Source organism: Peromyscus leucopus, chromosome 2 (genome assembly GCF_004664715.2).
Source record: "Peromyscus leucopus breed LL Stock chromosome 2, UCI_PerLeu_2.1, whole genome shotgun sequence".
Lineage (NCBI taxonomy): Eukaryota > Metazoa > Chordata > Mammalia > Rodentia > Cricetidae > Peromyscus > Peromyscus leucopus.
In genome coordinates, this window is record NC_051064.1 from 104,791,977 (window position 1) to 104,806,417 (window position 14,441).

At 40.5% G+C, this 14,441-nt stretch overlaps 1 protein-coding gene across 4 annotated transcripts in view; it reads left to right on the forward strand.

The window, feature by feature from the left end:
• The window catches only part of Lepr (leptin receptor), an 81,499-nt gene that overhangs the window by 46,266 nt on the left and 20,792 nt on the right, over window positions 1-14,441 (forward strand). For all 4 annotated transcript variants that reach the window (XM_037202734.1, XM_028870228.2, XM_028870229.1 and 1 more), the window contains exons 11-15: window positions 1,790-1,938; window positions 3,766-3,925; window positions 4,040-4,122; window positions 10,385-10,601; window positions 13,704-13,886. In XM_037202734.1, the coding sequence (XP_037058629.1) occupies window positions 1,790-1,938; window positions 3,766-3,925; window positions 4,040-4,122; window positions 10,385-10,601; window positions 13,704-13,886 (792 nt within the window). The remainder of the gene's footprint in view (window positions 1-1,789; window positions 1,939-3,765; window positions 3,926-4,039; window positions 4,123-10,384; window positions 10,602-13,703; window positions 13,887-14,441) is intronic.

Sequence of the window (14,441 nt, forward strand, 5' to 3'; positions counted from 1 at the left end):
TAGAGGCTTAAGCTGTGCTTGGACTTCCAGGTTCTAGTCCAACAAGTCACGTTTCCTTATAGTCTTATTGTTAGCAAAAATGGCCTTCCATTGGAAAAATTGATAATATTGGGCAAATGCATGTTCTGGATGTAAGTCAAAGTTAGGTCAAGAGCAGCAACATAAGATGTTAAAAAAAACAAGATAACTGGGTGTGGTGCACACCTTTAATCCCAGTGCTAGGGAAACAGAGGCAGACAGATCTCTGTGAGTTCAAGACCAGCTTGATCTATGCAGTGAGTCCTAAGCCAGCCAGGCTACAAAGTGAGACCTTACTGAGAGAAGGGGGCAGGGAGGAGGAGGAAGAAGAAACAGGGTTGCTGTGAGCCACAGAAATATGAAGTAGGAATTCAGCTGTCAACGACAAAAGCTAATATCTGGAAGAGTAGGGCTCTTCCAGAGGATAAAGCCAAAACTCAAGGAGTATTGGTGATACTGGCTTTTCAATATGTTAGCTGTATCCTGCAATGGATTTCTGGTGTGCTATTTATTGTAGCTTTCCCATTTGATTCTTTTCCCAAGAACGTCTAACAGTATGGTTGACCATTCATTGGGCACAATTTCCCCTATACAATTGGGATATCTGGATAACATCCCCAGGCTTTTGTTCCCCCTTTTTAGCCTTAGACTCAGAAGTCTGCCTTTCTGTAGTTATCTTCATTAGCAAGCATCCAGCTAGGGCCATCTCCAGACAAAAGAATTTTATCTGAGATACTTGCCAAACATACAAGGACAGACTGCAGACAGATAAGCACTCAGACCACCCACTAGTTTCCTGAGATATTTCCTGAAATATCTTACTGAGGTAACTGCCAAGGCCAGACGGACATTAGGTGCAAAGCTTTATTTCTTATCCAAATTAAGTTTAAACCTTTTTTTTTTCTCCCATAGCCCAAGTGGTATCCCTAGTTCTAAAAGATTTCCCCTTTAACAATTAACTCAAAGATAAGGGCTTTTCCATACCAGGTGCATCAAGCTGTGACACAGGCTATCTAGCAACCAAGTACACTTGCCTCACCCTACCAGAAAGCGGTGCAGCCGGAGAATTGCTGATTGTATGTGTATACAAACTGGAAACTTGAGAGAAGACGGAAAGAACTAAGAGAACAAGGAGAGAACAGTAGAAGAAGGGATAGAGAGGAGCTAAGTATGAGAACAGAAACGAAGCTGTGTAGATAGACTTGACTGAGAAGAATAAAGTGAATGGACTAAAGAGCTTGGTGTGCTTAGATTCATTCGACATCCCTCAGATCAATTTTTCACTGCTGGTAGTGTCTCTTCTAGAACTCTGGAAAAAGACTCTAAGGGGCTGGACCTCTATAGTCTTTGTTACAAGGTAACCATCTTCTGTGCATTTCTATATTTTATGCATTTCATCTTAAAACATGTCTTAATTTTTTAAAAAATCATGTTAAAATCATTTGCGATCTGAGTCACCTTTGCCTCTATTTTCTGCTTATTAAAATCTGTTTCCTCAGATTATGGAAAGCAAGCTTCTAATAGCTCAGTCAGTGTATTCTCTGACCTTGCAAAGTGACATGGATAATGTTCTGATGAGGTTTTCAGTGAACCTTTGTGCTTACAAAGTGGAGATAATCATTTTTCTTATGTATTACACAAAGCTGTAGGGATGAGTCAATGAATGAGAAAGCTTTCAAAAGGATACTATTGCTTTATAGATATGAAGTATAAAGATGGTTAATATTGCTGTTTAAGTTACTATTATATGATATTATTTTTAAATTTCTAGTAAAACCACTACCTCCATCTAGTGTGAAAGCAGAGATTACTATAAACATTGGATTATTAAAAATATCTTGGGAAAAGCCTGTCTTTCCAGAGAATAACCTTCAGTTCCAGATTCGATATGGCTTAAATGGAAAAGAAATACAATGGAAGGTACCTTTTACTTCTAATTGTTTTCCTCTCCATTCTCTCTCTCCTTTCCCCTGCCCCTCTGTAAATTGGAGCCTCTCTGTAGCCCAGGCTAGCCTCAAGTCACTCTATAGCCCAGGCAGCCCTCAAAGTCACCCTGTGGCCCAGGCTGGCCTTCAACTTGTGAACTTCTGATGCTTTACCCTCCCAAGTGCTGAGACTACTAAAAGCTATTTAAGTGTTTTATGAACATACATTAATTATACTTAATAATGGGTTTCATTACAATATTTTTATATACATATATATATAATTATTCTGATCATATTCACCCCCTCTTACCACCTATTATCCCCCTACTGCTGATCCCCTTCCTCTTCCAAGCCAGTCATTTTTCTCCATTTTTGGTAAGGAATTTTTTCACAGGAACATGGGCAGCTTACCAGTGGCTATCACTGAAAACAATGTCTCATCTTCCCCCCACAACAGTGAAACCCTCAGGGATAAGTGGGGGCCCTGTGAACCCCTCTCCCTTCCATAACCAACCTCAAGCAGGTCTCCTGTAGGTAATCACAGCTGCTGAGAGTTAAATGTGCAACAGCATCTTCTAATGTTCCAGAGTTTCATTGCTTCCCACTCTCACCGGCACACAAATAGTATACTCTCCTGCACTGTGTAATTCCTTTCGTTACTTAGATCAGTGGTTCTCAACCTGCGGGTTGCAACCGCTTTCCCAGGGGTCACATATCGGATATTTACATTATGACTCATAACAGTAGCAAAACTACAGTTATGAAGTAGCAATGAAAATAATTTTATGGTTGGGGGTCACCACACCATGAGGAACAGTATTAAAGGGTCACAGCATTAGGAAGTTTGAGAAGCACTGACCTAGATTGTCAAAGTCTAATCCTTGTAAGGAATAAAAGCATACTTGGCAGGGTGTTTTCCCAATGAACTGTTCTGTGAAATAGAGATTGCCTGACTAACTAGGCTCGGGAAACCCTGCCTCATTGCACCTTTCTGGGGTAGAGATGCAGTTTATGACATTAAAGGTTTGGAGGAGGCCTTCATTGAAGAAATATTTGCCATATTTTATCCTTTGTTTCCACACTCATTGTTCAGGGACCCACACTTTGCCTAAGCTTCTGATATCTTTCAGTATATACATGCATGGAACATTTGGAAAGAGGCTACTATTTTGTTGTTGTTGTTTTGTTTTTTGTTTTCAAATCAGGGTTTCTCTGTGTAGCAGTCCTGGCTGTCCTGGAACTTCCTTTGTAGACCAGGCTGGCCTCGAACTCCCAGAGATCTGCCTGACTCCCAAATGCTGGGATTAAAGGCGTAAGCCACCATCGCCCAGCTCAAAAGAGGCGACTTTTATCACACAATCGTAGAGTTGAGTGTCCATATGAGAAGTTTTGTGTCAGTTTTGCAGGGGCAGCTTGCGAAGAATGGAAATGAAAGAAACCCTGATGATATCATTAGCACAATGACATCAGTTGTGGTGTATGCGAGTCTTATCCCCTTGATTCTCTAGAGAGGAGGGCCCTGTCTGACGCCATTTCTGAATTCTTGTCTTTGTGGTGGAGAGAGGATCAGAGGACAAGGATTAGCAGTAGGGCAAGAGTATGTTTGGAACTGACCTTGCTAGTGCAATGAGACAACCAGGGAATGACCAGATGTGGGAGGCAGCACTCTCCTGACTGGCCAAATGTCATACGTTTTTTTGAAGTGAGAACATACAACATCACTCCGTCTTACATTTGGAATCATGTTAAGGTTTAAAATAAAAGAGCACTTCCGGACCCATAGGAGGCACGTGTGTTGACAGCGTGATTTCTGTTACAGATGCACGAGGTATTTGATGCCAAATCAAAGTCTGCCAGCCTGCCAGTGCTGGACCTCTGTGCAGTCTACGTGGCACAGGTTCGCTGCCGGCGGCTGGATGGACTTGGGTACTGGAGTAATTGGAGCAGTCCAGCCTACACGCTTGTCACGGATGTGAAAGGTCTGTGAACATTTGTTAATGGTTCTTGAAAGTGCAGAAGCATGTGCTTCAAATGTGACTGAAAATATTCCTTCCAAGAACATGTGTCCAACTTGTGCTCCCTGTCATTTGCAGTTCCTATGAGAGGACCTGAATTTTGGAGAATAATGAGTGGCGATGTTACTAGAAAAGAGAGAAATGTCACCTTGCTTTGGAAGGTATTTCTAATTTCGATCTTTTATTTTATCCTGAAGTTATGTTTGTCTATTCTTTGTTAATAACACAGTCATTATTAATCTCACAAATGACCCCAAACCTTATGTTTTAATGAATTTTGGAGACGTGGCTGCTCAGAACTAAGCATCTGGAGTTCTGACATAGTCAGGAGCCTTTATTACTTTCTCAGGTCAATTATAATTGTGGAATTGCTATTCTGGAAAAGTCTTGGACTCTTTGGGGTTCATATTTGTCATCTGTTTTAGGGTAAGATCACTAAATGATAAGTAGTGTTGCTTTAAGTCCACAATTTGTTTTCAGTTGAATCCTGAACAATGTAAACATGGATTTCCCTTCGCACTTTAAGCACATGAGATGTAAGAGACTATTTGATCTGTGTGATGGCATAGGACGAGTGTTTTCTATAATGATGGATGATGAACTTAGAAATGCCAAAACATCCATTCTTCTGAAGAGTTGATTTCTATCCCAAACAAATAATTGCAAGAGTAGATATCAAGCTTAAGACTGACTTAGGAATAAAATACATGAGGTAGGCAATGGTATGTTTATTGTGTAAATGTGAAATTAATTTTAATCCCCAAGAGGAAGAAAGTGAATGAATGTTTAAAAATAGTTTCCTAGCCGGGCAGCGGTGGTGCACACCTTTAATCCCAGCATTCGGGAGGCAGAGCCAGGCAGATCTCTGTGAGTTTGAGGCCAGCCTGGTCTACAGAGTGAGATCCAGGATAGGCACCAAAACTGCACAGAGAAACCCTGTCTCGAAAAACCAAAAAAAAAAAAAAAAAAAAAAAAAAAGAAAGAAAGAAAAATAGTTTCTTGATCTAAGACCAACCCCTATATAAAAATTGGGGTATGTAAGAGTTTGTGGTTTGTGTACACTTAGTTTATAATTCCAGTTACTATATAATTTTGTTTATATGGTAGTGCAATTTCTAAACTGTCTCCCATTTCAACATTTTTACTTGAAAGTAACATTAATAATTGACACTAATACTTGTTGGATAATGAGTATTTCTTCAGAGGAAGATGGGCACTGATATTGCTCAGACATTGGAAGGGGTAGCCATGAACAGAATCTAAGTAGCTTGTCTTTATCACCTTGTAGCTCTAACAACTACCCTGTGGCCCAGGATGCGGTCACCTTCTCTCCTTCCTCATACTCCATTACGCCCTTTAGATGAACAATGATGTTTCTTTCTAGATAGTGCCTATGCTTATCATATACCTGACTCCCATGTTTCCTCAGTGATGTAGGCTTGTAGAACTTTCTATAATGGCAAGAACAGTTTGTGTATGCATTGTACAACATGGCAGCCACCTGTGGCTTTATGGCTTGAGTTGGATCCAGTGTGATACATTTTCACTTTTGCTTAATTTCATTAACTTAAACTTAAATGGTTACAAGTGTCTAGTGGCTGTCGTATTGGATAGTAGAATGGTATAGATTCCTCAGCATTGATCTGAGGGCAGGGATAACATCTTTACTAGCCTGCGGTCTCTCAAAGTACTTGACTGCCTTTCCTTGGATGAACTACCCTTTATTAGCTCAGTTTCTGTCTTGTGTTGCTTCCGTTTCCTAACCTGAGCAGTAGGTCAGTGATTCTGGTTCCTGTATTAGTCTGTGTTGCATCACTAACAAAGTCCATGTGACAAACAGCTTATAAGAAAAAAAAGGTTTACCTTGGCTCAGGGTTTCAAAGCTCCATGTTATGTTGGTGGCGTTGCTTTGGGACCATCATGGTAGCAGCGCATGTCTTAAGAAACTGACTCTGCCCCCAATGGCAGCAGGGACATGAAAGAGAACAAGGAGAAAGAGAAGGACCCCAACACGCCTTTGGAGGGAATTCTCCCTAATGACTTCACTCCTTTCCACTAGGCCTTCCCTCCTAAACTCTGAACCTCCTCCCAGCAGCGCAGCTGGTGGTAACCATTTATCACCAGGCTTTGGGGGAGATATTTACGAGCCAAAGCACATCACCTCCCTAATCCAGGTTCTAAAGCTGGAGTAAGATTTCCTAAGAGTATGCAGTCTATGCGCTGCACGTCCCTCAGAGTTACAGGGTAAGTGCACGTGCATGGAAAACAAGTTCTGAATTTCTGGCAAGGTGGCTCAGGCATAAAGACACTTGCCACTAAGCATGATGAGTCTGAGTTTGATCCCTGGGACCTACATGGTGGAAAGGGAGAACAGACACCCACCATTGTACTCTGACCTCCACATGTGCGCCATGGCAGAAACACACACACACACACACACACACACACACACTAGAACTGACACCCACCATTGTACTCTGACCTCCACATGTGCGCCATGGCAGAAACACACACACACACACACACACACACACACACACACACAACACACAAAACACACACACAAACAAAAAAAAAAAAAAAAAAAAAAAAAAAAACACAACACACACACACACATACACACACACCACACACATACACACACACAAACACACACAACACACAAAAAAAAAAAAAAAAAAAAAAAAAACACACACACACACACACACACACACACACACACACACACACACACACAACACAATAAACAAAAACAAACAAACAAATAAATAAATGTATTTTAAAAAGTAAATGAAAACTATTTCTCTGGCATTTTTACATGTAAAACTTTTTGTAGTATGCTTTTCCATCTGACTTTCTTTGGGGGACTGCCAGTCCATAAATAATGACATGGAGATTTAGTATTAATTATGAAATTTTGGCTCTAGCTTAGGGTTATTGTCAACTATCTCTTATAACTTAAATTAACTCATATTTTTAAATCTACATTCTGCCATGTGGCTCAGTTACCTTTACTATGTACCGTATGTCTGACCTCTTCAGTGTCTCCCTGGTGTCTCCCGCGCACCTAGATTCTCTTCCCAGCATTCCTCTCTCTTCCCAGAAGTCCTGCCTGTTCTTTCCTGCCTAGCTATTAGCCATTCAGCTCTTTATTAAAAGAATCACAAGGTACCTTAGGCAGAGACACATCTTTACAGTGTAAACAAATATTTTTCAATAACTTTCTTTTAGAGTAGTTTTAGACTTATAGAAAAATAGCAAAGAACATAGAGAATTTCCTCGAATCCCCACATCCTGTTTTCTCTATGAATAACATCTTATATTAATATGATACATTTGTTGCACTTAATTAAAAAAATCCTGATATCATTGTAACTAAAGTTCATAACTGATTCCTATCAAGCTAGAATTTTGTATAATTTCTCCCAAATATTCTGATGTTTGCTAATGATTAGATAGCCAAATGGGGTTTGGGGTACAAAGTACACATTTTTAAGCAACATTTTGTCATGCTAGGTTAAGTCCACATACAACCTCAGGACAGGTGACTCTTGCTAAGATGGCGTTGGGAACTGTGTAGCCTCTCACCATATGGTGATTCTCTCCCTTTCTATGTTGTACTTTTTGAAATGAAGTCACTGTGACAAGCTACTGCTTGAGGAATGAGAGCTAAATTTCTGCTTATGAGCGGAGAATCTATAAAAATGACTTAGAATTCTTTCTTGTGGCAGACTTTTATGTTGCATCAAATTTATTTATCCAGTTATTTATATCAGTGAGGACTATGGATATTCGTTTATGGGTAATAATCAAATATGGGCTGAGCATTTTTTGAAGGCTTTTGGATTTTGGTATATTTGTGCACTCTTTACCGGTAAAACATTTCTAATCAAACATCTGAATTCAAAATGCTCACAGTTCTGAAACTTCTTAGGTATCATATTAGCACTTCATGAGTTTTGGATTGCAGTACCACTGGGTGCCAGGTTGAGAGATGCTGAGTCTGAACTGTCTTATGACATCTATTTTATTATATAGTTCACTTTTCCTTCTTCAGTCATTAGAGCCTCCTTGAACTGAGCCATGTCTCTGACCTGTCCCCATCATTTGAGGTGTGACATTCAAAATTAAAAAAAAAAAAAAAGATTTCTACACTTATTTATTTGTGATTTGTTTATTGTGGAGTGTGTGGACTCTTGAGTAGCCCTGACACATATTCTGACTTGGGACACAAATTCTGACTTGGGAAAGACTGTCAAGAGAATGAAAAGATCATTGCAGCGAGGGCACTGCAGCTTCAACAAGAGGAAAACAAATATCTCAACAAAAACGTAGACCAAATATCTGGTCTACATATCTAACCAGAGCAGACCCACAGGTGGCGAATTAAAAACATGAGAGGCGTCTCAACATTGTTTGCAATTGTGGAGGATTTACAAAGTAAAACAGCAATGAGGTATGATTCCACATCTATTAAAATGGCTGATTTCTTTTCAAAGACATTTGAAATTGCTAATTGAGAATACAGAGCATCAAGAAACTTGGTTTGCTGCTTGTGGAAATGCAAACTTGTGCAGCCACTTTGTAAGCTAAATGTAGCCTTGATGGATCATCATGCTCATAGATGCTTACCTGGGAGACTTAAAAACTTTCTCTACAAAAAAAAAAACTTGCACATGAGTTATTCAGACCACTGTATTCGTAATCATTGTTACAGAGTGAGACTCTTCAGTAGAAAATGAAATGGTAGGCACACAACACTACACATTTGCCCAACCCTGAAACTTTATAGGACAAAGAACAAACCTTAAAGTATACAGAATTTTTTTTTAAAAAAATCATAGACTGGAGGATTCAAGGATGAAATACAGATTAGGTTATGGCTATCACAAGTGTATGAAATTACCTCAGTGCGAGTGGCAAGAGAAAAGGCTTAATTAACTTTGGAAATGAGTCTGAAGTGTGAAAGATGGAGGACGCTACATAAACATTTTGGAGTTGTGCATTTTTTCCAGGGATGTAGGCTAGTAGTTATTATATCAGAGTATGTCTGTCTTGGAATGGAAAAATTAAGATGATGGATGGGGCAGAGCACAGGTTTTTTTCTCTGCTCTCCCAGGGAGCTCCAGACTAGGAAGAGAATCAGCCAGAATGATTCTCATCATCATACATTGGAGTTAGAGATCAATATCAGCTCATGTTAAGCACAGGTGGGTTCTTATAGACATATTTAGAGATACGTATATGTACAGGGGTCAGTATACACGCATATATCCTTGATTTTTGTAAGCTAAGTGGGCCTAAAAGTTAAGACAGTTCAAAGAGGAAAGAGTGTTTCCAACACTATTATTCCGTGAAAAAACCAGGACTGAGAGAAATGTTCCTTTCTGGGTTGGAGCAGTAAATGTACAGGTGAGCCACGAGCATCTTTTAGTATCCTTGATTTTGTTTTTTTTACTACTGGTTGAAAAAATAAATATTAACATACCAAAATGACATGGATTTTTCAGATGAAATAAAACTGGTATGTTTTAGAGACTTTTTCTTATATCTTACTTCCACCCTACTACTGCTCACGAGATTCCACCCCCTGCAGAATACATGCTTCTTTTTGAGTGTGTCTCTGCCATTTTTCACTTGGAGACACTTGTTCTAATCTGTGGTACAAAATCCAGATCTTTGTAGCTTTCTAAGGGATTGGTAGCATTTAATTTTCCCTGCAATAGGTAAAGGTGATTATTTGGAAAGGGAAGGGTATTCTTGGACTCTTCAGAATGAAAGAGCATAAAGCTGGCATGTGTTTTACACAGGCATCTTCCATAACACAGTATCATTTTTTTTTTTTTTATGTAGAAAGCTATGGGACAGAAATGCCCAGGGCTACACAGGATCCCCACATAACTTCTGTTATTTGTTAACTTTCAAGGTTTTGTTTTGTTTGCAAAAACTCCTCTTGCTCTAGATAATCTTCCAAGCACATCCTAAGGAGAGCAGTGGCAGATTTACCTGGGTTCACAAAGTGATGGTAACCATCTGAGCCTTTGCTTGCTGGTTAGATGAGGAAACTTCTCGTCAGTCTTTCTCTTCAATGGGGTGGACATTCTTAGTATTTCCTATGTATTTTTCATATTTTGAATGTCCTGACTGTGTTCTTACTTCACTCCCCTAGTCCCTGGGTCCAAAGAAAACCATGAGGAGGGAGAAAATAATGTCCCTGTGCTGCATGACTCCTAGATATGACCATGCCTCCTGCATCTCGTACAGTTTCAATCCCACCCCTCTCCGACGCCTTAGTACTAGATTGAGCAGTGCCTGCCTTGGTCTAACTCCTGCTTCCTGGTGGGAATATAATCAGAACTCTATGAGCTCCATTGGTATAAATGCTGTGGTCCATGCGCTAATTCATTTTTGTGTTTACTCCAGCCCCTGATGAAAAATGACTCCCTGTGCAGTGTGAGGAGCTATGTGGTGCAACACCATACTGCCTACAATGGGACGTGGTCAGAAGACGCGGGAGATCAGACCAATCTCACTTTCCTATGGGCAGAACACGTGCATACCGTTACAGTTCTGGCCGTCAATTCCATCGGTGCTTCGCTTGCAAATTTTAATCTGACATTTTCATGGTCAATGAGTAAAGGTAAGAGATGCTCAGAAGCAGGCGATTGGCCTATCTATTTGTTTATTTTAGTTGTTTTTATGGTGGTCCATACAGAATCCTATTATTATTATCATCACTATTATTTTAGACTCACTATTAAATTATGATGTGGCCTGCTTGCATGGCTTTTTGTGTAGCACTGCATCTACGTCACTCCTGCCCCTCTCCTTCCCTCCAATTCCCCCTTATACCCCCTTTTAAAATTTGTGATCTCTTCTTTATTGTTAAATATTAAGCACACACCTATATGATTTACTGAGTCTCTTTAGCTTTGCTCACATGTCCATGTGTCCAGGGATGACCACTTGGGATTAGTTAACGTGTGAGGGAACTCATCCACGGAGGAGACTGATTCTTCCTCTCTGAGTGTCCACTGATCACCATCTTCATCTAGGGGTGGGTGTAGGGAGCCTCGGAGTTAGCACAGAACACACCCAGATACCAAGTTCTCAGCACAAAGGAGATTCATTACCCCAGAGGGATAAGGGGCAGGGGGCTGGGCGGACTGCCTCTGGATTGGATGAAGACAGCAACAGGTGGTTCTGCTGTGATCGTTTTTTTTTTAAGGAGAAAAAGGGGAAGTCTGTGGTAGGATGAGTTGGCAAGTCCTGATTGGACATGTTAGCCAGTGTGGCCAAATAATAGATCTTGATTGTGGGACCTCGGTGTTTTGATAGCTGGGCCTTGGAGTTTTAGTCAGGCATAAGGAAGTGGCCAAATAAGGGAAGAGACCTTGGGGCCTAGCTTTAGGAATATAATCTCGTGGTTTAGCAAGGGAGAGGGAAGGTCGGTGGGCAAGATCCGCCCGAGCCATGTTTGCCATTCTTGGGCCTGTTAGAGAGCGCTTCACTGGGACCCTGTGGGATTTCCTCTGTCCATGTTGGCATGTCAACATCATGCTGTTCTTGTTCAGGCAGCGATGTTGTTTAGAGTTCATGTCTAGGGGACACTATCTAAGAGTAGATGTCCCGAGCCTGTGGCTCCTCCAGTCTCTTGCCTGGCCTCTTCCGTGATGTTCCCTGGGCTTCAGGTGTGGAGGCGGCAGTGCAGTGTATCAGTTGGGCTTGGGCACCCCTTTTTAGTGTGTGACCTCTGCACAGCCCTTCTTGTCTAAATCATCCTCTGAGCAGTCCAGGATATTTTCATATTTATTCTCTGTGTGAAAAATACATTGCAAACCAGTTTTGTTCATCTGCAACAGAATATTCTAGTAAATCTAATACTGAACCTTTTTGAAGCAATGGAGGTGAGTCACTATCCTTCTTTAAAAATTAGAATGTAGAGCATTTTATATATATTATTAATATTTTATTACATGTAGTATTCTATAAGTACATACTATATATACTATAGTATATATTTACATGTAGTATATTTATAGTGTATACTTATATATAAAATGCTATATATTTTAATAGTTGCATGACATGCTATATGGACTCAAATTAGTTGCTGAGAGTTGGAAACTAAGTAGACTTTATTTCCTATGAGTAGTGAACGTCTCACCTTTTAATTAATGTTGTTATATTTGAATATTATGAGCATTGATACTTTAAAAGAATCTTTTATAAAATATATTTTAAAGTTAGTTATTTTTCGGGGGGATGCACATGCCAGAGTATGTATGGAGGTCAGAGGACAACTTGTGGGAATTGTTTCTCTCCTTCCACCATGTGGATCCCCAGGGATCTAACTCAGGTTGTCAGGTTTGGTGGCTGGTGCCTTTACCTGCAGGGCCATCTTGCTGGCCCAAGAGCCGCTTTCAATAGGAGCTTCTAATCTGTATTTTGTATCAAAGATACCATTTTAAATGGGAAAAATACTCATTTCTGGTGTCTCTACCAACTTACTAACATTTCCAAGGGTCACCTCCTTCATGAAGTATTTGATTATTGTTTAAATATGTCCTATCCTTTTTTTTTTTTTTTTTTTTTTAAGACGGGGTTTCTCTGTGTAGTTTTTGGTTCCTGTCTTGGATTTCACTCTGTAAACAAGGCTGGCCTCGAACTCACAGAGATCCATCTGACTCTGACTCTCGAGTGCTGGGATTAAAGGTGTGTGCCACCAACACCTAGCTTCCTATCCCCTTTTTAAAGTTCAGAGCACTTCCTAAATTTTTTTAAGATATTTTATTATTTTTAATTAAAAACATATTAGTATGCTTATATCTTTGTGGGTGTGCATGTGTGATGTGTATTTATGGGCACCCATAGCACAGCATGTGTGTGGAGGTCAGAGGACAACTTAGTGGAGTTGATTTCACCTTCCACCTCTATGTGGGTCCTGGAGATTGAGACAGGGTCTCATTATATGGCCCCAGCTGGCCTGAAACTCACTATATAGACCAGCCTAGTCTTGAACTCATAGAAATCTGCTTTTCTTTATACCTCTTAATGCTGGGATTGAGGCCATATGCCTTCATGTCCTACCAGGAATATGATTTTTTTGAAAGAAAGTAAACAGGAACTTGATCTTGGGTTGAGGGTAGAGAAACCATCTTGAGGAAATGATATTGATTAGGAACCAAATTTCCTCCCACAGATTTGGGGTGGAGAAGTCTTAGCTTCCGGTTGATGCACACCTGGTCAAGTTTTCACAGCTCAGGGAAAGAGATGCAGGAAGATCAGGGTGGCTTCTGCGTGGACAACAAACACACCTGAAAGTGGGTTGAGACATGGCCTGTGAGGCCATGCAGGCATGATAGGAATGGCCTCCTCAGATGCAGAAATCTACCAAGGCTTTCTGAAGGGACTCTGCGGAGGGCATTTTTTTTTTAAAAAAATGTCACTCACCAGTGGGAGAGAGAAGTGTGTGGGAATCGGAGAGTTTGGTTAATAGGCTCGTGTGTGATTCCAGCTGAGAACAATTTTGACCTCACCAAAATTCCATTTTTAGATTTGAGGTAGAATTGTTTTTCTTCTCCACATCACAAACTCCCTCATTCTGATGGTATGAGCTCCATGACATTGGTAGAAATTGTCTGCCTCCTCTTCCTTCTCCCTGCATCTGGTTATTTCTCAAGGTCATTAGTAAATTTTCCTTAATCTTGAATTTAGAATAAATTCCTCCTCTTCCCCTCAGTGAGTGCCGTGGAGTCACTCAGTGCTTACCCCCTGAGCAGCAGCTCTGTGATCCTTTCCTGGACGCTGTCACCTGGGGATTACAATCTACTATACCTGGTGATTGAATGGAAGAATCTTAATGAAGAGGATGGAATGAAATGGCTTAGAATCCCTTCTAATGTTAAGAAGTATTACATCCATGGTATGTTTCCAGTACTTTTTATGGGTTAGTTTGACCCTGTAGATTGGGGATTTAGATAATAAAGTGGATAATGACGACTTCCAAATGCAGACACCAAGTGCTGCCAACTGAATTATAGTCGTGTTGCCCGATCAGAATGTTTGCTGTATTTCTGTGAGCGTTTTTCTTTTATGTTTTACACAGATGCAATCAGATGTCCTAAACCTTCTCCCCAACCCTTTCTGTCAGAGTATGTGACGATCGTATAGCCTTTTATTCTAAAGTGTACCTAAGGTATTTATTTAGTTGAGTTCATGTTGCTTCCATCTTACTTTTTAATGTCTTCTAAGGTCTAATGCCAAACCCCCCCTGCCCCCACCTCAGCCCCTAATTATAATGTCACTAAGCAGTGAGTAGAAGAGCTAGGCTGGAAGTCTGAGGACTTTGGACCTCCTGACCTAGGTCAGGGTAATCCCTCTAAGAGTGGCCAGTAACCCTGAAAGGTAAGTGTATAGAAGAGCAACAACTCCAGCAGAGCCAGAAGGAGGTTGAGGAGGGAGGCTGGGGGCTGCCCTG